Genomic DNA, 23,801 nt, shown 5'->3' on the forward strand with positions numbered 1-23,801 from the left:
CAGTCCAGACCTCTGCTTCACATGATGGCTTCTATTACTCATGCCGTGTGGCTTTGGAGGTATTGTGTGATACATGTCTGTACTCACACTATCTTCTAAGATCAGTGCTGAAAACGGATTCATAAGTGGACAAAATCCTCTTCTGTATTTTACCTCTAGGAGGATGATTAGAATTAATGTTCAGCAGCCCATCAAGCACACTTTCAGTTCTCAGACCCAACTGGCAGAAATGTTACTGAAAGGGTGCTAAAATAAATGCATACTTGGCATAAAAATAATACTGCCTGATTGTGTAAGTGCCTCTTTCTGAAGGCCTCAGCACATCTTAGAAAAGAGTAATTGCAGGTGGAATTTGCACAGACACTGTACAAGATATCAGCCATGGCCCATCCCATATACTCAATACACATCACACCAGCACAGCAAACCAGGTGAAAAGCAGAGTGTACTGATACACACCAATTAAATAAATCATGAATACTATATGATACATGAAGATGTGAAGAGCATTTTCTCATTTCTGTCTCAGATCTATACATCAGGAAAAAAAAAAGGAAGCTCATGAATGTAACAGAAACTCAATCTAAATACAGAGGAAAGCAGCAGCAAGCCTGTTAAGGAAGATTTAATAATTCTACACTATATCCTGTCCTTGCTGTCAATAACCTATCTGTAAAGATAGACTGGTGGAAAATAGTATGCTAACTGTTATGCATAAACTTTATTCTTCCTGAGAACACAGGACACGTTGAGAAGTTACAGATGAAATTTAACCTTCACTTACGGAAGTTCCAGCAAGGCAAAAACTGATTCAGAAGCACTTTAATGTGCTGCTTCTGCATCATCCCTATGCAATCTATGTAACCAGCCTCCTGCCTGGATGCATTCTCCAGAACCTGCAAAGACATAAGATCCTCAAATTATCACTACAACAGACCACATTTCCTATTATTTACACATATCTCTTTCCCATAACTTTTCAAAGGCTAATAAACAAAATGAAAACCGTTTTGAGGTGGCCATGCTCATTCTGTCAGCATACACCAGGCTGAGCAAGCCACAAGAGGGAGTGCAAACACTGTTGAAAATTCTGCCACAAAACGACAGGCAGAAGAGCCAGATGCAAGCACTGCTTGATGCCGAGTCTGTTGCTAACAATCTGCATTGTAATTTGCACTGAAAATCAATTTAATTTCCTCTTCAGCATTAATGTATTACAAGTAATTCTTCGATACTAATCTGATAAGGCGATGGAAAGGCATTAATAATGTGCAGCTTGAGCAAATCAAATGCAGAACCAGGTCAGAGCAGTAGGCAGAGTGGCCTTGGTGTCAGATAAGTGGGACTAAAAGGCTGCAGAGCTTGCTTGTAGCAGAAGAAAGGGAGGTCAGATGTGCAGTTCACCCTCCTGCTTTTCATCCTGCTTCCAGTGCCACGGATGGAGGGACTGAGGCATATGCAAGCACTTAAAAGGGGCATCTACTGCCAGCATTAATAGCAGATGGAACAGGCATCACATCCTTCCTCTGAGACAAAAAAATAAGCCTTCTTGACAAACAAACAAAACAACCCTGATGACATACATTTTCAACTTGAAACTGTTTATATGTGAGTCAAATCTTCCACCATCACAGTCAGACTCATCTTATCTCTTGTCTCTGAATACCACACAGTCAGACTCCACTTTCAAGCTGAAGGTTTTTTATAAAAGCCAAGTATAAATATATTCTTAAACACTTTTCTTTCTGTATGGTTTGGCACAAAATAGTGTTTGAATGTCCTTATCACTTAGTTGTAGCAGTATTCTAGCAGGAAACAGTAAGCTGGATACTGTTGTTACACAAAGGACAGGAGCACAAAGGATAATGCTTGTGAATACTGATCTCCCAGCTGAAGTAATCAGTGTGATAAAATTATGTCTTAATAATATAAAGCCTGACTCTTCTGCACGAAGTCAGGTATATATGAGTAGCTGCTTCTGAGAGATGAAGAAGGAGAAAGGTCACTAGGCTGTGGAGCAGATTTGTATCACACATCTCACAGTTTCTTGCCTGTCTGGGATCCAAGCCAGCAGCCAAAGACCCTACACCTGCAGGTCACTGGACACAACTTCAAGATTTAACTGCTTCAAAACACAGGGTGAAAGGGGATCCTTTTCTCAGCAGGCAGTTCAACTCAGGCTCCTGCATTTGCAAACTGCACTCTAGCTAAATCATCATATGTATTTTTCCAGTATTGCATGAAATCAATGAAACATCATTAAGAGAAATTAATTGGCTTTGAGGCTACCATGTGACTCACCACACTTAGCACTCCCCTTTGCACAGCAGGATCATTAAAGTTCTCACCAGCTACTTTATCTAAAAGTCTTCATAAATAATGCACCCTTATGATTTACCCTTATCTTTTTGCCCCTCACACTTTTCCTTCTCATCTTTCTTAGTCTTAATACTTAAATTCTACATCAATACTATATATAGTTACCACAGAAAATAGTTATGTTTAAAAGGCAAGCAAATAGGACTCCAGAATACTAATTTCATATAGAAGTGTAAGATCCCTGAAGTTCACACAGTTAACCAGGTTGGAAGAGACCTCCAAGATCATCCACTCCAAACTATCAGCCCTGTCCAATCAACTAGACCATGCACCAAGTGCCTCATCCAGGCTTTTCTTGAACACCTCCAGGGATGGTGACTCCAGCACCTCCCTGGGCAGCCCATTCCAATGGCAAATCACTCTCTCTAGCAACAACTTCCTCCTAACATCCAGCCTAGACCTTCCCCAGCACAACTTGAGACTGTGTCCCCTTGTTCTGTTGCTGGTTGCCTGGGAGAAGAGACCAACCCCCACCTGGCAACAGCCTCCCTTCAAGTAGTTGAAGACAGCAATGAGATCATCCCTGAGCCTCCTCTTCTCCAGGCTAAGAAGCCACAGCTCCCTCAGCCTCTCCTCACAGGGCTGTGCTCCAGGCCTCGTACCAGCTTCGTCGCCCTTCTCTGGACACTCCAGTATCTCAACATCTCTCTTGAATCGAGTGGCCCAGAAGTGGACACAGGACTATCTCCCTCTCTTAGTGGGGGAAAAGAATTTCACTGAGAATACATAGATATAAATAAAGTGCATTTAATCACTCATTGAAAGCCCAATACACAGAAAACACTAAAATGCCAAACGTTTTGTTAAAAGAATGGAACTATTACATGGAATGCTAATATAAATCTTTCTCCCTTCCTAAGCATTAAACAAGCATAGATGTAGTGATCACTGGCTGAAAGCTTAGCTCTCAACATTGCAACGAACATGCTTGAGCAAGGACAGATCTCTGACATGGTGAAACAATTTATTAATAGCAAAACAAAAATCACAAAGACAAAAGAAACAAAGACAAGTATTTATCATCTGTTTTCACTCAGATTATCTGATTTAATCCAGAAACCTGAGTGGACTCCAGATGCTCGCTGAAACATGACAGAGCCAATTCACCAGTGCTGAAGCTCTAGAGGGGTGTGCATAGAAAGAACAGGCACAAGCTCAAAGTTGGTCTCTTGTTCTGAGCTGAGGTTGTTCTTTAAGCTTCTATATTTACACCCTGATTTTATTTATTTATGAAGTTTTATTCCTGATGGCAGGATCAAAGGCTACAATGCCAGCACGTATGCAGCATATTCCTTTTATACCTCTCCGAAGATTTGTCCCTAGAGGAAACAAGTGGTTTCATAACTGCTTTTCTTACAGCTTTCACACATAGGGAAAAGCTGCAGGTCAGAGATCCACACTGCCCTTTTAGCAGACTGAGGCAGAAATTACACTGGTGCAATGGATGTGGTAGAGAATCAGGCAGTGTAACTCAAAACTAGTTCTAAGCTATTCACCCAATACTGACAGGAAGGCATGTCTGCAGCAGAATCTCATGACTGTTTTGCATCATCAACACTTACAAAGATGAGAGGAGGAAAATAATGTTGGGTTTTTTTTTAATCTCTGTCTCTCTATCTATTCTTTTACTTAGCTCTACCACTTATGCTGCAACTTAGGAAAAAATGACTCTGCTCTCCTCTAAACATTATTTTCAAAGTGCCAGAGCAGGTTCAGGATTAACATAGGATGATGCTCCTGGTCCATGTACAGAACAAATGGATGCAAGATAAAGATACATAAAGCAGGTATCATAAACCCAAAAGGTCCAACACAAACATCCAAATCTCCCTTTGCACTCACCCTTTTTCATTGCTGCTCTGGTTTGCATGATTTCCTCACTATGTAACTCAGAGGTCCTACCAGGTAGCACTGAGAGAATGACTTGCTGAGCACATAGGGACAGCACTCTAGGGGCTTCTGTTTCAAACAGAACCCCAGTCATTGCTGACATGACTTTTTTCATGACTGACCCTGCAAAGTACTAATTCAGTCAGTTTCAAATGTTCCTCCATCCCTGAGAACTCTGTGCTTGGAACACTGTCGGTTCACGGGTCACAGGATAATGGAAGTTAGAAAGAATCTCAGGAAATCTCTAGTCTGACTTGTTCCACTACTTAGCTGCCCTTGAGGTGAAAAACCTTCACCTAATATCCCATCCAAGGCTTGTTTCAGTTCATGCTTCTTATCTGTGATCCTTCCACTATAAATTGTCCTGAAAAGCCTGGATCCATCTTGTTAAGAATCTCCCCATCTCCATGGGAAGGCTGCTGTCAGGTTCCCATGAAGATATTTAATCTCCAGGCTAGCCAAATGCAGCAACTCCAGTCTCCAGTTACAGGCCAAATACCACAGCTCCTGACAATCTTTGGAGACTCTACTGAACTCATCCCATTTACAGATTTCTTTCCTGCATTGAGGTTTCAAAATTGGATACAGTGTCTACATGTAGTCTAATGAGAACTAAATCAAGAGCATAATCATTCCAGATTGCTGGCTCCAACCCTGTCAATATAGCCTGGGATGCTGGTGCCCTTCCTTGCTGCCAGGACACAGTACAGGCTCACATCCTGCTCACTAAGCAACAAGACTCCACAGAGATGCAAGCCAGGCAGTCAGGACCCAACCTGCTGTGCTGCAGCACTGCTCTTCCTTCCCAAGTACAGAACTTTGAACATACCCTTGCTGAACTTTATAACATTTCTGTCAGTATATTCCTCCAGCCTGGTCAAGTTTCCCCGAACAGCAAGCCTACAATATGCTTGAAGAAATCTCAGAGTAAAATCATCCACCATTGATTTTGGCATAGATGCAGAGATTTCAGTACTGTCACCAAAACCAAACTGCCAGCAGAGCTTCAGAGACAGAATCCCTTCAGTATTTCACAGGTTAAGAATGCAGTTTCCTTTGGCAACCCACAGACACTGCCACCAAAACCAGTCTCCAACATATGTCTACTGGCTGAAGTTCATTGTATTCTCACTTCTCTTTAGCTCATCACTATAGTGGCTTTACTTGGATAACATTTACTTTAGTCCTGCTGTGTGTATCGTTGTCATCTATTTGCTGAGTGTCATCACTAGCAATAATAAAAATGACAGAAGAGCTGAAAGTCACTTTCTTCTTTGGCCTGCCCCCTGCTTTCTGAGATGTAACTATAGGTCGTATTGGCCTGTCACTCCCTGTTGCTGGTGTCTCTTTCATGGTCCTCTGGTATCTCATCAGGCGAAAGCAGAGAAGTTGCAAAAGGCACTGTCGAAACTGCCAAAGAGGAGAAGAAGAAAGTTACGACTTCCCAAGGATTCACATCACATACAATCCAGTTAAGAGCGCACTACAGCAAATTACTGGAAACAATCCATGTCTGCATATTTCCACCTTCTTCTCAATTAGCAAATATGGTGAATTTTTCGCAGACATTTTCTCTATGCCAGAGCCTAAGAGAGTCAACTAGCCAGCAGAGGGCACTGAAATCCAATTCATTACCAGCAAGATCTGCCATCGACAACCTGCAAAGAACAAGGCTCCAAGCTGTGCTACAGGCATTGAGCCTCTACTCGGAGAGAGGAAGAAGAAAACAAAACCCCACACATTTGATCTAGAAAGCAAAGAATATTCTCAGAAATACTTTGCAGAAGGATGCAGAAATAAGGAACAAGAGGAGGAAAGGGCATACAAAGTCATGTTTTCTTCCTTTTAAGTAACTCCAGGGTCTGGAGACAGATACCAAGTCTTCCCAAATTTCTCTGATAGAGCTCTATTGAGGTAAAGGAGTGATTGTGAAGTTGTGATGTGAGGAGTGAGTGATTGCAATCTGTTTCACGGGTAAAGCATCAAAACTAGACACCTCAATTTTGACACTCCTTCCCATCCCTTTCATGCGAGTCCTCACATGTGACACTTAAAATCCCATTTCTAGTAGTACATAAGTAAGAATATCTTGAATGTACTTACATTTCTACTCATGAAGATATAGATGACTGGATTATAAGCAGAGCTTGACTTGGCAAAGAAAGATGGGATGATAGCTACTGTTGGAGTTACAAGGTTGCTATAGCCATATGTTACTAGGAGGGATATCACTGCATAGGGCATCCAACAAATAAGGAACATGGAGATCATTAAGAAACACATTTTAGCCACCTTTTGTTCATTTTTCAGAAGTCTGACCACTTGAACAGTCTGGAAGTTTTGCACACAGTGAAGCTGTAGAAGAAAAAGGTAAGACAGTAAACTAAAACAGCTCTGTATTTTAATTGAAATGGAATAATGCTACATTTAACCCACAAATTTAGTTTTAGACGCTGACACTATACACCTTCTCTTCAGAAAAACATTACATCATGCTTCCCAGACTTTTACTGTGTATGTTAAGTAGAAAAAACATTATCTGAGAAAAAATAGAAAATCTACAGGAAAATAACAAATTCAGTGATGTAACAAAGCATGCTGTAGTTGTTTGAAGTATTTTAGAGAACTGGCTTGCCCTCATCTGTTGGCATAAGCAAGTTCAGTTTTATTTAGTGAGCCTTTATCCAACTACTCAGACAATCCTGGAGATTTGTGTCATCTTCTCTTTAAAGATTGCTGACAATTTCATAAATATATTTCTCTGTACTGTTCTGCCACCTAGTTTGCTACCTTAAATTATGAAATACCTATTTAAAGCAGATTAGTCAGCAGCACGTTCCCAATGTTACCCAAGCGAGTCATAAAATGTGGGAAAGATGGGATGTACACATGAGTGTTCTTTGTAAGTACTGTGCCTGTACTGCTGACCACAAATTTACATGGGCCCATTCACAGCATATGAAACATTTGCACTTTCTGACACTAAAGATCTGGATTGCATTAAAATGGGCTGCTATTACATTTAGATTGTTTTAACAGGACTTAATTTCAACCTGGAAGAGCTTTACAGGGTTTTCTTCTAAAGAGTGGAGAGGAGGAGAGTTCTTTAATTAGCAGAACTGCAGTTTTCTTTTTCCCTTTTTTAAGGGACAGACTGATGTGGATCACTGAGCACGAGCAGCTCCTTAACCCATCTCCTACTAACAGTAAAATAAGTAGTATACGTTATCTCTAAGCTGTAGTAGCTCTAAGTTATCTTTGCTCTAGTCCTACATCCTTTCTAGTAGTAAAGCATCCTTTCCTGACATGGACAACATTAAAACATTTAGAAGTTAGCATAGGAAGAGTGCAAATTTAGGCTCTGATCCAAACAATATACAGCATCAACATTTTCTCCTGAAAAGTATTATATCAAGAGAAGCCTTTGATTTTAGTTAGCTTACCATTTATATTAATTAACTTACCATTCTTACTGCATATAGAATATGGCCATAACAATAGGCAATGATCCCAACAGGAGCTACTAGACAGCCAAGGAAAAATAGGAGCACAAAGGAGGTATCATTGGGGTCTTTCGACTTCCAGTCCACTGAGCAACCTAGTCCATGAATTTCCAGTGTATATCTGTTCCAGCCCAAAAGAGGTGCTCCAGTCCAGGCTAATGAGTAGATCCAGATGTATGTGATAGCACGCCAAGACCAAGAGAAGTCAATCACTTTTGCATGGACTACTCGAATGTAGCGTTCATAGGCAAGGACAGTAAGAGTCATAATTGAAACAATTCCTGTAGGAAAAAATAAGAAAAATTAAATCACTCACAAACATCACCAACTGGACTGAAGTCCTCTTGATGTGTCCTTTGCTGGCAGGTTAACTCAAAATTAGGCAGCTCATGTCATGACTCTAACACCAATAAGTTTTTTGGGCAACACTCCATTACTAACTACAAACAAAACCAGCACCACTAACTTCAGGACTCTCTGGAGCAAGGTGCTGGTATCTGACCTGTGATGTACCATGGTCTTTGAAGCAGGACAAGGTCGGAGTGAGGGGAAAAGTATTGGCTTGGTGTTTTTTTCAAGCGTTACTTGAGTGATCACATTCCAAGAGTGCAGGATTGTTCTTGAGTTTCTCTTTAAATAAAAAGTTACCATATTAAAAAAAAAAGAGATAATCAGCAGTAACAAAAATATTAGAACTTCTAGGGAATTCAGAATTGAGTTCAGAGTCAAAGAAAGCCTTCAACAACTGAAAGCACAGATGTGCACCTTTTATGTGAACAAAATGAGAGGAGAATTCCGACTTTTTTCAAGACTTCCTCTAGGTCTTTGTATTCCAGAGAATAATCAGGAAAGCAAAGTATTACATGGCTGAAGGAATCCTATCTGGACAACACTGGGTTATTTTGGGACAGTGACTCCTTGTAGAAGTTATTGCTAGAAAGGTGTAGCCAGGTGGGGGTTGGTCTCTTATCCCAGGCAACCAGCAATAGAACAAGGGGACACAGTCTGTGCCAGGGAAGGTCTAGGCTGGATGTTAGGAGGAAGTTGTTGCCAGAGGGAGTGATATGCCATTGGAATGGGCTGCCCAGGGAGGTGGTGGAGTCACCATCACTGGAGGTGTTCAAGAAAAGCCTGGATGCCATGGTCTAGTTGATTGGACAGGGCTGGGTGACAGGTTAGACTGGATGATCTTGAAGGTCTCTTCCAACCTGGTTGATTCTGTGATTCTAAGTCTTGACAGGTAACTTGTTCATCCATTCTCCTGCCAAGTGTGCAGAAAATAGCCTTAGATGAAGTAGCTAAATTATGTACAGATAAATGGCTTTTGCTTCATTTTAAAATACAGTGTAACTGAGGCCAGGTCCACAGGACAGCATTTTGTGCACGTGTGTGTGAAGGGGAGGGGATAAAGTCAGCTTGCCTTAAATAAAACAACCTCAATTGTCAACTCTGCAGCTTTACATAGGAAACTATAGTCTGTAAAGCTGCTTACAAAATTTCCCATCCTCCCACTCACACTACTGGAACAGAGGATGTACCTTTATCTCAACATTTACTTGGCAGCTCACCAAGATCTAGCTGCTGAATACTAACAGTAACTTCTCCAGAAGGGTCATAATACTTTCCATTAATTTTACATTACAAGCTGGCAGTGTTTATTTAACCTTACAAGAACAGCTTACAGTTGGGAAAACAGAGGTCTCTAATCACATTTCAGTAATCCTAGCCTTTCAACCACAAACAATTAAGGTTTGAAATATAAATTATACATAAAAATACATAAACAAGCCCACCCCAGAGTACACCCTTGCTATGCATTCTTCTGTCAAGAGACCACCTCAGATACATGATTTTGGTTCCTGTTCTTCAAGACAATTCCTATTATCAAGTTTTCCCACTCTTTTCTTTCTTTGCTCAATTAAACATTTCAAAAGTTATGCTTAGTAGCATAAAGCAGAAAGAACACTACTGGCAGATGGTTTAGCTGCCATCACTTGTGGCTAAAATGATACACGCTCAAGAGGTACACGTGTATGTTCCATGTGATCAGACTAGCTTAGTTCTAAACTCTTAGGGCTATTCTTATTTACAGAAAGCATTAAAGCAGACATCCTGTGGATGAACAGGAGACAAATTTCTCTTGCACATATCAAGTTCTCCAGCAGTTATTGTCATTTTAAAAAGGCCTGCCTGTGAAAAACCAGCAGATGAACATATAAATATCATGCCTGTATTCCACAATTAAACAAAGTCATGCTTAAGGATAGCAGGTACCTTGTTTAGGAAGACATTTGAGTGCTTTCAGCTGCCAGGTGTCTTCTCAAGCAATGACACACAAAAACCCTATGCTCTCAGTGATAGACAGCAAACCTTCTAGGCATGAGTTGTATTACTAAATCAGGTAAAGAGATTACACAGATCTCTACTACTGACAGCTTGGCTGACAACAAGACAGGGCAAGAGTCACAAGTATTTCATGAGGAGAGGGGGCAGAATCGGTGAAACCAACACAAAGCTAGCACACCTCCATAGAAAGGTGAGTCTCGCGGTTTAAATGCTTCACTTAATTGAAGAAGCTATATTCCATCATGATATAATTGCCTGTAAAAGAAAATAATACTGGAACTTCATATAATTAAATTAAATGGGGATTACTGTCTAAGACTGACAAGCATGCCATTGAAGCTTAGACTAAGACTCAGCACTTATCCACCTGATCTACACTATTTTCCACACCCTAGAGTAAGCAGGGCTAAGAATGGCTTTGCAATAGCAGAGAGAAGCCTTTTTCATGGCCTCTGTTTTGAAAATCTATATACCTAAACTGTATCTTGACTTCAGAATCTGGTAAGTAAAAGAAAATTGAGAGTGTTACTTGCATGGCAAGAACAGATGGTCAGTAGTCAAAATGATCCGTTTTGCACTGTAGCAAGCAGATTTCAGTACATTCCACGCTTTCAAGACCCAGAGAAAACAGCCAGCAGTAACACAAGCACCAAGTTTTAAGCTGTACAATGCAACACAAGCAGCAGATAAACTTGCTTAATGGTAAAGTTACAAGAATGCAGATACAGACTACTGCAAGGAACTAAACAAGTGTTCCAAAACTCGAAACGTGGTGCTGTTAGGACTGAGACATTGCACCTGAATTCCACGTACGGGCGCTGCCGCAGGCTGAGTAGCCTTCCGACAGGCAAGCCCGCAGAGCGCGGCTGCACTGCCACTCCGCGGCGCGGCGCGGACGGGTTTCCTCCTGTTCCACCTAAGCGCGGCGCTGCCGACCCTACACAGTCGTACGTGCCCCTTATCCACCGAGCACAGCGCTTCCTCACGTAAATGACAACCTTTCATGCTCCTCCATAGTGTCCACCTTCTTACCAGAACTCTGGAGGGGGGACCTCGGGTCTCTGCAAACCGCTACAGCGGCGGCTTCTTGCCCCACAGCGGCCCAGGCAGGCTGCGGCTTCCCCAGCGGGAGAGCGCCTCCACCCGCCCCGCTGGGCGCCGCGCATGCCGGCAGGCAGGGCAGGCAGTGCTCCCTGAAACGGGACGAATCGGGCAAAAACTCCTCGGACGAAACTGTGAGGGACGCGGCGGCCGCTTGAGGAAGGGTAGGGGGCGACGGCAGGGGCAGGGAGACGTGGCGTTTGGAACGGCCGGGGAGGGGGGTAACATGATGGTGGAGAGGTGAGGAAGGGGGGAACACGGAGCGGGATCCTCCGAGAAAGCAAGCAAGGATAACGAGGCCAGCCGAGACCACAGCCCAGTCACCCACCGAACAGGCTGTTGCTGAAGCCGTCCCAGACGCAGCCAGCAGCGTCCCACACCCAGCGGCTCCTCAGGCAGGACATGAAGGTAAAGCTCACGCCGCAGACGGACACCAGCAAGTCGCTGAGGCTGATGTTGATGAGGAAAAGGTTGGTGGGCGTGCGGAGTCGCTTGAACTTGAAATAGAGTACCAGCACCAGCAAGTTGTTGCACAAGCCTAGCATGCCGATAGTAGCGACGAGCAGAGCCAGCAGCTCGTATGTACCGGCGCTGAAGAGGGGCTGCTCGCCCGGCACCTCCTGCTCCGCTGCCTCAGGCTCCGGCTCGTTCGTCGTGTCCGTGCTGTTCCCCGAGTGCATGGCTCAGGCTCGCCACTCATAGCTCAGCTGGAACAGGGATAAACCTCTCCGTCCGCTCCTCGCTCCATGACACACCGCTGAAGGCAGGAGGAGGAGCGCTCTCGCCCACAGAGGGCGCTCCGTCAGCAGACCTTGACCTTGCTAGCCCTAGGACAGGTCCTGCCCCTGCCGGGGGATGCTGCTGCCGCCGCACAGCGTCGCTGGCATTCAGCGCCTTCTCACCGGATCTCGTACCTCTCTCCTCTCCCTCGATGCGGTGGTCATGTTTGGGATGTGATTGTCTCTTCGTCCTTAAAGCCTTCGGTGCATTTTGCCTCCCTGAGACTGCCTTCAGCAGCACTTCCTATGGGGAGCCACATTTGGATAGACGTCCTATGAGCCCTGCTCACAGGTAGAAACTAGTGAACTGACGGATTTCTCCAAACATCCAGCCAATGAAAACTCCTAGTATGGTGATAGTTTTTATCCTAAAGTGCTGCCCCACGTGCTTAGAGGTGGATCTAGTTGCATCCTTACAAAACAACTAGTGGCATCGTGACCCTGGCAAACCTGCGATGCAAGTGAACACCTTCTTGTCAGCCACAGACCAAATCAGATACCAAAAGTCATGCTATCAAGTCATCTATTTTTATACCTTTGTCTCCAGTGTATGTTGTCAGAAAACAGTACAGGACTGCCAAAACAGGCTTACACATGTGCTATCTTGCCCAGGAATGTTTTTCTGATCTCCTGCCTGCTGTGGGGAGAAGCAACCAAGGGAAAGAGGACAAAGTACCTGGAGCCACTGAGCCTAAGGACTCTGACTTGCCCAGACTTGTTTTGCTCCTGTTTACATCCTATGGTAAACAAGGTACCTACACTTGACTTGTGCCTGCCATATGCGAGCCCTATGTTATTCCCAATTTTCAGTTAAGCAAGCCTATGGTTTCACCTAATTTGGTCAGGCTTGGAAAATTACCATTCTGATTGGCTATTCTGTATCCAAAGGCCCATTAGTCTCAGGCTTGTAATGGCAATTTTATATGACAAACTACAGAAGGATTAGGAATAAAGTCATGGGTCAGAAAAAGAAAACACAAAGTAGCTTCTTATCAATGTTAACTTTATTTACAGTCTGTGCTTTCAAATCCATTGATTTGATAACTGAAACCTACTTTTAGAAGCAGTTCAGTCTGTTTCTCCATCAATCGTCTGTTTTGTGCTCATTACAAAAGCAGCTGCCTCTCCTAATTCTATTTCTTCCACCTAAAAGTTGGATTAATAGAACACATGACCTTCCAAAATTTCCAGTAACAGACCACTAGTACTTAAGCATGGGCTTTATGGAAGGCATATATCCTTTATCTGTCTTGGTCTGCAAAAGAGATGTGGGTGACAGATCATGTGCAAAAATATTATGTCAACACATAGTCATGGATTGCTTTAGGACCATATGCTGCATGGCAGAAGTCTAACAATAAGATATGGCTGGGCCAGATTAATTGTACATATCATTGAGAAGAAGACATCTCTGTCTTCTGCCTTGAAAGGGAAATCTTAAAATATGTACTTTATTTTTTTAAATCCCTGTAATATAAAAGCAGTGAAAAGCTGGTAAGGAAGAAGAAGGAAGAAATAAAATGTAGTGAGAGTACATGTTGGACAATGTACATAGATTTTTTTATGTAGGCTTTTGTTAGAGCATCTGTCAAAAAAAACTCCCTTTAGATGTCTTATGGATTTCTAGAAAATAAGAGAAAAAGAATCCATTAATCACATTTTGCAAAAATCCTACCTCAGAATTTCTGATTTGGGATTTTTCATAGCAAAATTAGATTCTTAAAAGTGCAATCTCCTCAATACTTGATTTCATTATTAATACTGTCAAAGTGCTAACGTTGTTCAAGTGATCTGCATACTTCATGAGCAGAGTTCCTGTCGGTGGAGCGCTATGGGTAAAATGACTCTTGGTTCACCAATATAGTTAGATGGTCATAATCCACTTTATTTCCATGATACAGTGACTTATATGCATTCTAGCAAGAGGCGTGCTCCACCAAGATTGGTTACAGTCAGAGGGTACAGAGTTACTTGTAAGGCATCAATAGGTCAGCATACCATAACAATCTGAGGGTCCACCCCCTGCAGCTGCATGTGGGGGGAAACTACCCTATGCCTGCTATCTGGGTCCCAGAATGGATTCAAGGACATTCTCAGCTCAGTTGCTCATGTTTATCATTTCTGTGTCCTCTGCTACCAAGAATTCTCCAACAAGTTCCATTTGTCTTCCATGCAATGTTAGTTTTCTCATGAGGCACAACAGAAAGAAATGCTGTGGGTTTGTATCATCAGGTCAAAGTCAAAGATGGAAACAGAACTCACACTCCTAATTCTACTGTTGCACCTGCTCATCAAGCATGCATACATATTAATGGAAATGCTGCAAAAAGCATCTTATCTTCACTTTTACAATTGCATGAAAGGTGTGCTGATGTTTGCATCTCTGGAAGTGTATGTGTGTGGCTCACACATCTCAAGAGAGATGTTGAGGTGCTGGAATGTGTCCAAAGAAGGGCGACAAAGCTGGTGAGGGGCCTGGAACACAAACCCTGTGAGGAGAGGCTGAGGGAGCTGGGGGTGTTTAGCCTGGAGAAGAGGAGGCTCAGGGGGGACCTCATTGCTGTCTACAACTACCTGAAGGGAGGCTGTAGCCAGGTGGGGATTGCTCTCTTCTCCCAGGCAACCAGCAACAGAACAAGGGGACACAGTATCAAGTTGTGCTGGGGAAAGTATAGGCTGGATGTTAGGAGGAAGTTCGTCACAGAGAGAGTGATTTGCCATTGGAATGGGCTGCCCAGGGAGGTGGTGGAGGCACCGTCCCTGGAGGTGTTCAAGAAAAGCCTGGATGAGGCACTTAGTGCCATGGTCTAGTTGACTGGATAGGACTGGGGGATAGGTTGGACTGGACGATCTTGGAGGTCTCTTCCAACCTGGTTGATTCTATGATTCTAAGTGTGTCTCAACTGAAAATACCAAATGTATATGGTACATATAGCTGAGCTCATGAGATAAAATAAATATCACAAGAAGGTCACCAGTCTTGTACTATTAAAAAAATCCTTGAAACTCCCAAGGGCTTTCTGGATCACTTCTGCAACAATCCTTATAACAGGTTTTCTGTTGTGCACGATTTACATGGGCTGAAAGAATGGACTGGCTGTAAACTTTCAGGTGGACAGTGTGCGTTTGTATAGATGCATGTTGACATGTGTGGAAGAAAAAACACCTTAGAAGGCAGCCTTGGAAATAATAATTCAGAACTGGAAACTCTAAAATATATCTGGGACTGTTTTCAGAGGTTCCCAGCCTTTGCTATATTTAGTCATTTGAAATGTTTCAGGACATCAGAGCATTGAGTGTCACTTGCAAGTTAAAGCTGAAGAATCTAAAGTGGTGTAGACCAAAGTCTCTTCTACTCTTTAAACTTCTGTAGAAGAATATACTATTACTCTAAATCAGTAAAGATATTCCAGCAATTGCTTTATGAATGTTGAAGACAATGATTCATATAGGAAGATTAATTTTTCACAATGTGAGCAATTAACCTTTGGAACAAACATGATGGATTCTCCATCTCAGTGTCTGCAGATTAAAAAAGCAATGCTTTAGAACAAAGTCGTTGGGCTCGTTATAGTGATAAATGGCTGATATTTAATGATCTGTAACACTGAGGAAATGAAAGTAGTTCTCAAGGTCTCTTCTGGATCTAAACTTTATGAGTTCTTGATAATCCTGTTAAATATGTGAACAATGACAGTAATTAGAGTCAAAGGGTATATTTTGGCCTGTCTCTTCTAGTTGGATTTTCTCATACAAAATTTAATCATCTGCTTAATAAGTCATTTAATACCTTAGTCCTTAGTGAGGGCAATAAAAAGAGGGACAAATTCTTTTTCTCCTGATTTCTTCATGAGCTTTCTTTTTTTCTCCTTGAATGGCAGAAGATACCAACCTCTACTTGTTATCACTGATGTGCTTATCTGAAGTACTTTAGAATTTTGTGGCTCACAGAAATATGTGATTGCATTAATCAATGTGAAATAATGACTTCAGTAACTGGAAAATCAGTAAACACATACAAATGCATGTTTGCTTAAGCATAGCTAGAGTGCTACAAATATTTCTGCTGACCTTCCATTACAGTTCAATTGTATTTATGTCAGTAGTATTCATGTAAATGTACATCAGACACAAGAATAGTCTGAGAAATGGAACAGTGCTGGAACTGGAAGTCAGCGTAGTATTTTGATACCAAAGGAACCACAGATATCACATACATAAAAGGTGTAGCCTAACTAGTGCTGAGTATAGGGGCAATGCTTATGCAATTAAATCACTGCAGTCTGAAAAAGCTTCGTAATTCTCTCTTGGCTAACAAGTGCATTTGAAGGTTTGTTTTATTATCATTGTCCTTGTTGTTTGTTTATTGGATTTGTTTTAGAAATGCACTACCATGTCACAGCAGGGAAAATCTGTTTAGGTAAGAATAGAATTTATTAAATTGGTTTATCTGATCATAGTCTACAACTACCTGAAGGGAGGTTGTAGCCAGGTGGGGGTTGGCCTCTTCTCCCAGGCAACCAGCAATAGAACAAGGGGACACAGTCTCATGTTGTGCTGGGGGAAGTACAGGCTGGATGTTAGGAGGAAGCTCTTCACAGAGAGAGTGATTGGCATTGGAATGGGCTGCCCAGGGAGGTGGTGGAGTCACCATTCCTGGAGGTGTTCAAGACAAGCCTGGATGAGGCACTTAGTGCCATGGCCTAGTTGACTGGATAGGGCTGGGTGCTAGGTTGGACTGGATGACCTTGGACATCTCTTCCAACCTGGTTGATTCTATGATTCTGTGATCATTTACCTCCTCTAAGTTTAGGTTTACTAGCAAAACCTTGATCCCTTGTCACACCAATTTAAATCTTGGCTATGCATTTTTAAATAGCAAGAAACCACTATAGGTCGACTCAACTGACTCTTATTTTCCATCACTTCTATTGTAACCAAGTCCAAGACATGACAGACGTGTTTAAAGTCAATATATGAACCAGAGTACAACGAAGATGAAAGTATAACAGCAGTATTTTATCACTACTGTTATGTAGTAGTGATACTACTGTATCAGTGTGAACTCCTTACACTGAACTGTTGTAAACAAGATCAAAACCTGCAAAAGTTACTCAGCATATCTCAGGGTGATCAGAAATCATGCTCCTTTTCAGCAGTTGCCAGTGGCTGTTTACTGAATGACAGGCTAGTGACAATGTCATTCTTGTGGATTTTGCAGTAATGGAAAGTCTTAAAGTATTCCCCCAAGGGATGTGCTAAAACATACCTAACACCTTCCCGATTTTCATAATTGGACCCCAAACTCTTGCTCTAAAAGCAAAACTGTAAAAGAACTGCCAAATGTTGGAAACTGATCTCACCAACATTTAAGAAAACAATACATAGGTTTCTCCCTTCTTCCATGGTAATGTCAGACAATGTTGCTTTTATGCTTTATTCCCCATTTTCATCTAAATTACACTTTGTGCTCTGTGAGCTGTTTTGAAGGCAAAGGCAAAGCAGAAACTATTTACTTCCTCTGAAATGCCTGTTTACTTGTACTATTTACTAATTTTTTTTACTCAACCTTTAGCACTGCTAGGATTTAAGATATTTCCAATTTTTTACTTTTATTCTTTTTGGTCTTGCTGCCTGTTCCATTTGTTTTTTCCTTATTAATTGCCCATGTTTTCCAAGAGCTCATTTGTACTCATATCTGTACATGCTACTATATTCTCCACTGTTCAAAAGAGTCCATTGATAATGTTATACTGATTCCTGTATCAGTAAAGAGTTTAATCTTGTGTTGAATGAGGTGAGTGCACCAGCTCTCAGGAGGGAACCATGCTGTAAGGAAAACTGCCAAAAATGCATGATCTTTATGTGCTATCTTTAGCTGTCTTCCATCCAGTCACTACCTTCCTGTTGTGCTATTTAAAATGTGACAAAATTAGAGTACTATAATACTGTCAGACTTTTCTTTTTCATAATTCATTAGCAGAACCTGAATTGGTCCAGACTCTGTGCCATTGCTTGGAATTTCAGTTTAGTAGAAGAGTTCCAACTCCTAGGGCTTTCTAAACACCAAATGGAAACTAGTTCCAGCCTCAAATATTTTACACAATGATACTATCCAACTGTCTGTCTTAAAATATCGCAAGATAAGGAGAGACACTTCATGTATTTGAACAATCTACTAAGCCATTGCACAGAATTCATTAGATGCAGAAGAGTTGTTTATTATGTTCTGGAGAACAGAGGATGTTATTGGAAAGAAATTAAGAACAGAAAAAGCACAAGTGGACAAATGATACTTCCAAATAAACACACTCATCTTCAAGTGGTCTTTCCAGTGCTGGATCTGATGCAGAGCTGTGTGTTAATAGACTTGTTGCTATCAGCTGTGGATTTTCTCTACACTGGTATCTCTGCATTCCTTTGCAGATCACTTTCTTCCCACCAGCATCTACCATTACATTGCAGGCTTGTTCAGTTGTATCAGTTGTTCTCTTGTTCTAGATGATCTCTGTATTACAGAAATGTATCTTAACAAGACAGCCTCTTTCAGCACGGTAGAAATTCATGGTCGTACTGGCTGCAGTAGTTAGCTTGCCAGAATTTCATTACAGCTCTTGCCAGTGCTTTGCAGAATCTGAGGCGTTCTTCAGGGGCCCTCACCCACTGGGGTAGTTCAAGCTGAATTGCATCAACAGTGCCAGAATTGCGAGAACCAAAAGTCTTTGTTATGTATCCACCGCTATAATAGCTCCCGTTATTTGGGTGAGGATGGGATGGAGAAGGCACACAAACATAACTACTATTTTGTTCTTCAAGGTACTTACCCAAACTTCTGTCCCCTGCAACCAGAGCCGTAGAAGACACATTGACTAGCTGACTGGCCAGGTGTCTAATTGAGGAAGATGCTGCAGAAAAGGTGTTTGAGTTAAGGGAAGTTTTGGAAAGTGTGTAGCCTAGTTCTATCCACTGCTCAGGATGTGCTTGTCCATGGATATCCAGAATCAGACCCCCTGTCATCTGAGCTTTTGCAGTGGTCAGAAATCCCATATACTCTTCCCAGGCCTGTTCTGCTTGGGGAATTCCAAAACAGGCTTCTTCCTTTTCCCTGTTAGCATCCATCTTGAACCTCTGCAGGTGGTTTATAATGATATGTGGAAAGAAGCCATCACTAATTTTGTTGATTTCTTCAGCAAGAGCTTGAGCCACCTCTATAGTATACCTGTCTTGGTTGGTAGATACTTTACATTTCTTATCGTTTTGAACACTTCCAGGAGGACACTCATGAGAGAAAACACAAGAGGATGTCTTTGCATCCCAACAGGCAGCCTCTCGATCAGGGATGTCTCTGGGTTCCAATGACCCACCATGTGGGACAGAGAGAATCAGATTCATGTTCCCCACTTGATATTCTGTGTAATTCTTATGACCAAAAAGAATATCTTTGGTGCCAGTGGCTTTCAAAAGCAAACAAAAAATGGAAAGGAGGAACAGATACATATTTTTCATTTGCTGCTGGAAGGCTCAGCAATACAGAATGTATTGGTACCTACATAAAAGCAAAAGACAGAGTTTAGATTACTTATGTGGTGGTTTGGGTGTTACCTGCACCCCCACACTTTGGAAATCATCCAGACTAGACTCAGCTGGCTCTGGAAATTGAATTAAGCTTATTATTTACAGCTTAGCACAATATTTACAGTAGATACAGTTACAGACAGAAATATACAAGGTAAAAGGTAATACAGAAACACAACAGCCCTCCCAGAAACCTGAGTCCCCAGGAGGGGCTCCCAATCACTCTTCCACCTTCTCCCACCCCTCTACCTTACCCCAGATGTTGCCTTGTGCCCCAAGGAAGAATGGAGGTTGGCCAAGGGGGTTAGGAAGCAAATGGATTAATCGTAGAGACATGCAGCTCAAAGCCCAGGCATTGCTCGAATGCCCAAATGCCCTATCTATGTTTATACTCTTGTCCTTATACATCTCAGCAAGCCTGTGAGTGAAGTAGACATCACCCTTGTTTCTCTTTCACAGCCTGTAATCTAGTTCTTCTCACCCAAAACATTCTAGCTAGCAGAATTCAAACTAGCAGAACTTACAACGGGGAACACATGAGAGATTGCTCAGCTGCTGCTGGAATAAGTAGTTACTGATTAACCTATTTTAACTTTATTCCATGTAGCACAAAGAAGAAAAGTACTTACATGAGAAACAAAACTAAACAGAGCACATAGTGAAGACAGATTTAACAGATGGAGTCTTTCTGAAACAAATTATTTCCTAGAGTAACAGGGCAAGGATAATGGCAGGTTGCTGGGCTCCCTTCATCTCTCCAGAAAGCACAAACACTATTTGACCATTCTATCTGATGTCACCAAATCACCATATCCCAGTAAAAATAATGTTTTTCCCATACCCCCACACCCCCACCTTAAGCCTCCTTTTTCTTCACCTCTTCAACCTCCTGAGGGGAGGTTGTAGCCAGGAGGAGGTTACTCTATTCTCTCAGGTGGCCAGCACCAGAACAAGAGGGGACAGCCTCAAGCTATGCCAGGGGAAATTTAGGCTGGAGGTGAGGAGAAAGTTCTTCACTGAGAGAGTCATTGGACACTGGAATGGGCTGCCCGGGGAGGTGGTGGAGTTGCCGTCCCTGGAGCTGTTCAAGGCAGGATTGGATGTGGCACTTGGTGCCATGGTCTAGCCTTGAGCTCTGTGGTAAAGGGTTGGACTTGATGATCTGTGAGGTCTCTTCCAACCTTGGTGATACTGTGGTAAGAAATTTCTAACAAAATATAAGAGGATATCTGTACCTCACTGGCCTGTGTGGACTACCTTTCTGTTACTGCCTGGTAACAGAAACTAGAGGGTTTGTTACACTGCCACTGGGTTTGTCTAAAACAAGCAAACTGTTAAAAAAGGAATGCTACCAAGCTCCATCTCTAGCTGTGTTCCAGCCTGTTAATCTGATAACATTACAGATCTGTACAATTTCCTGCATCAAGGAGTGACTGTTCACTTTAGTTTTCAAATCTCCAGTCTCTCCAAAGGAGCTAAGACACTTTTTAAGTCCTCACTGTCAGTTTTCTGACAGCTGGGATTCGGCAGTGCTTTCTGGTTTGAAGGTGTTACATCTCCAGAAAGACCACGGTTTTGAATGTAACTGTGGTGGAGGATGTAAAATGAGTGAGAAAAATCAGTGAAGAGCAGAACGACAAAAAGGATACTTGTGACTTTCATGAATAAAAAACCCTCAATCTAGGCCAGATTAGCAGTGTGTAAAATGATTTGCAGATCATGTCAGCTGCCTTGTTCTCTATCCTGTTCCTATCAGTACATCACCTGCAGAAATACAAAGTATTAAGTGGAACAGACAAGGGAGGGAGGAAGATCCACAAAAATCTGTCCACAACATCTGTCCCGAGGGAGTCTGTGAACACAGCAAACAATACTGAGAGGGCAAGGTGCAGTATCGAAGAGTAGGTGGCTTAGAGCAGGTGCTAACAAGAGGAGTCAATTTCACACAAACAATGCAGCAAAGTATTATTTTCCCACTATGAGGGAATCACAGAATCAACCAGGTTGGAAGAGACCTCCAAGATCATCCAGTCCAACCTAGCACCCAGCCCTAGCCAGTCAACCAGACCATGGCACTAAGTGCCTCATCCAGGCTTTTATTGAACACCTCCAGGGATGGTGACTCCACCACCTCCCTGGGCAGCCCATTCCAATGCCAATCACTCTCTCTGCCAACAACTTCCTCCTAACATCCAGCCTAGACTTCTCCCAGCACAACTTGAGACTGTGTCCCCTTGTTCTATTGCTGGTTGCCTGAGAGAAGAGGCCACCCCCACCTGGCTACAATGTCCCTTCAGGTAGTTGTAGACAGCAATGAGCCTCCTCTTCTCCAGGCTAAACACCCCCAGCTCCCTCAGCCTCTGCTCATAGGGTTTGTGTTCCAGGCCCTTTCACCAGCTGGCTTTTTAGAGACAACCTCTACATCTCGCTGATCTGTTTCACCCTGAGAAGCCTGTACACGAATAGCAAACCTCTCTCTCCCTCTACTCATTCTGGGCTGAGAGTCCCAGAAAAGTCTGTGAGCTGGAATCAGATCCTAGAGAATCTAAACTAAAGTTTTCCTGCAGGCCATGATTTACATATTTCTCAGTCTGTTTTTAACCTGGCAGTTTAAAGGTCCTCTTACTTTGAGCTACCTATTTTAACCACGTCCTTGTATAGCTTGCTCATCCTTAGATTTCCCTGGGACATGGACCTTCACCTGCTAATTCATTGTTTGTAGTACCAGAAACATCAGGGAAAGGAGTATTTTCAAACATTAAATCCCTTTTCTCAGAAAAATAGGCTGCACATGCAGACTGTGTAAGTCCAGTAACAGCTTACCTCAAGTGCAGCTAAATAGAGTCAAATAACTCAACCGCAACAACTCTCAGGTGCTGCTCACGTTGTCTCAGTTTCCTTTGCCTCTTGCCTCACCTTAAATATGATGATGCAGATGTTCATTTCCCATCATCTGACAAACTTTGTTATCATCTGCAGCAATTTGTCTTTTTGAAATTTCTAGTTAATGATTAAATCAAGCTGTTAACATTACTAGATGGTGCTTAAATATAAATGGAGAGAGTATTGTGTATAATTCCCAGACTGGAAGAAATTAATTTCAGCATAGTTCAGGGTAGACTTGGAGAGTCTGGAGGAAGTCAATGACCCCAGAGTAAAATGTTTTCTGGACAATACACAGGGAACACAGAAGAAAAATGCAAAGTCACAGGCTAGAAGTGCTATGTTGGCCTTCATCATATCAAAACACACACCTTCCATAGGATTTCAACTCAAAGTGATGATGTTCAGAGAAACGCAGAAGAATCTGCAGTCAGAAGGAATAAGCTAAAATATTTGTTTTCTTTGGCACAAGGATGAAATCTACATGCATAAAGAACAAAATAACTCTAACAGGCTCCAAGTTCTCTTTAGATTGCAAATAAACGTACATTAAAATGGTATTAAAAATACAGATAGCAACCATTGCAGAATCAGTTTGAAGACTTACCCGTGAAAAAAGTGTGAGCATTAATCCTGCTTCTGCCCCTGCAAAAGTGAAACGAAGCTGATCATTGCATGCAGCTTTAGCTGAAGCTCACTCTGTCCCTTGGGTCCCTGGAGGCCAAGCTGAGCCATGCAGCTATCTGGCGCAGAGGCTCCACGGCACTGGACGTGTAATTTCACAACCAAGGGTAGCAAAAACTTAGGGGGGGGAAGTACGCACTGATGTCCTAGAACCTTAGCATGCTTTTGTTCTCCATGCTGACATCTGTTTCTAGAGATCAAAACAACTTGCCATAAGCAGCACTGTGATAGCAAAGGTGAGCCTAGAATAGTTAACACAAATTAGTAAGGGCAGCAAAACTGGTAATGCAGGGGAGGGGGTGAGGTTTAATGGCAAAAATGGCTGTCTTAGTTCTGGTTTTGCTTCTGGGGGGGAGTCTAGGAATTTTTCTGAGGCTTCACTGTAGGGAAGGTGATAGGATACACCTGTGTGCATGCACACTTATCTATGCATTTGAAGTCATCCATTGTCTCTTTCTGGTTGAGAAAATTCATTCCATTCTTTCTATTCAGAATCATGTCAAAGTATGCCTGGTAGGACCGAAATAGCTGGAGATGGAGAACTGAAAAGTACTTTGAGTTGAAGCATAAAGACAATACAGGGACAGACTGGCAGGATGGGGCAGAGGGTTGCCCTTGGAAATACAGGAAGAAGATGAAAGGATAAAGGCAATTTCTAATA

At 42.4% G+C, this 23,801-nt stretch overlaps 1 protein-coding gene and 1 long non-coding RNA gene across 3 annotated transcripts; both read right to left on the reverse strand.

Moving 5' to 3' along the window:
- Positions 1–717: 717 nt before the first annotated feature.
- On the reverse strand, positions 718–11,972 carry OPN3 (opsin 3). 2 transcript variants are annotated; one of them, XM_064158633.1, is made up of 4 exons: positions 11,548–11,972; positions 7,734–8,053; positions 6,373–6,624; positions 718–896 (listed from the first exon to the last, which is right to left on the reverse strand). In XM_064158633.1, exons 1-4 carry the CDS (start codon positions 11,897–11,899, stop codon positions 777–779), a joined length of 1,044 nt encoding a protein of 347 aa, XP_064014703.1. In that variant the 5' UTR covers positions 11,900–11,972; the 3' UTR covers positions 718–776. The 2 variants fall into 2 exon arrangements, with proteins under 2 accessions (XP_064014703.1, XP_064014702.1); XM_064158632.1 differs by lacking the exon at positions 718–896 and adding an exon at positions 3,107–5,679.
- Positions 11,973–18,198: 6,226 nt separating this feature from the next.
- On the reverse strand, positions 18,199–19,764 carry LOC135183311 (uncharacterized). The gene is made up of 2 exons (XR_010305502.1): positions 18,823–19,764; positions 18,199–18,506 (listed from the first exon to the last, which is right to left on the reverse strand). It is a non-coding gene; the product is annotated as an uncharacterized LOC135183311 (long non-coding RNA).
- Positions 19,765–23,801: the final 4,037 nt, after the last annotated feature.

Source organism: Pogoniulus pusillus, chromosome 18 (assembly GCF_015220805.1).
Source record: "Pogoniulus pusillus isolate bPogPus1 chromosome 18, bPogPus1.pri, whole genome shotgun sequence".
NCBI classification, from domain to species: domain Eukaryota; kingdom Metazoa; phylum Chordata; class Aves; order Piciformes; family Lybiidae; genus Pogoniulus; species Pogoniulus pusillus.

Excerpts from the sequence above, each read along its gene's own strand:
- OPN3 (XM_064158632.1), bottom strand. The coding sequence starts at position 11,899 with ATGCACTCGGGGAACAGCACGGACACGACGAACGAGCCGGAGCCTGAG. Across the intron at positions 8,054-11,547 it reads CTTCAGCAACAGCCTGTTCG|GAATTGTTTCAATTATGACT; the intron begins GTGGGTGACTGG and ends TTTTTCCTACAG. Across the intron at positions 6,625-7,733 it reads TTCTATATGCAGTAAGAATG|CTTCACTGTGTGCAAAACTT; the intron begins GTAAGTTAATTA and ends TTTCTTCTACAG.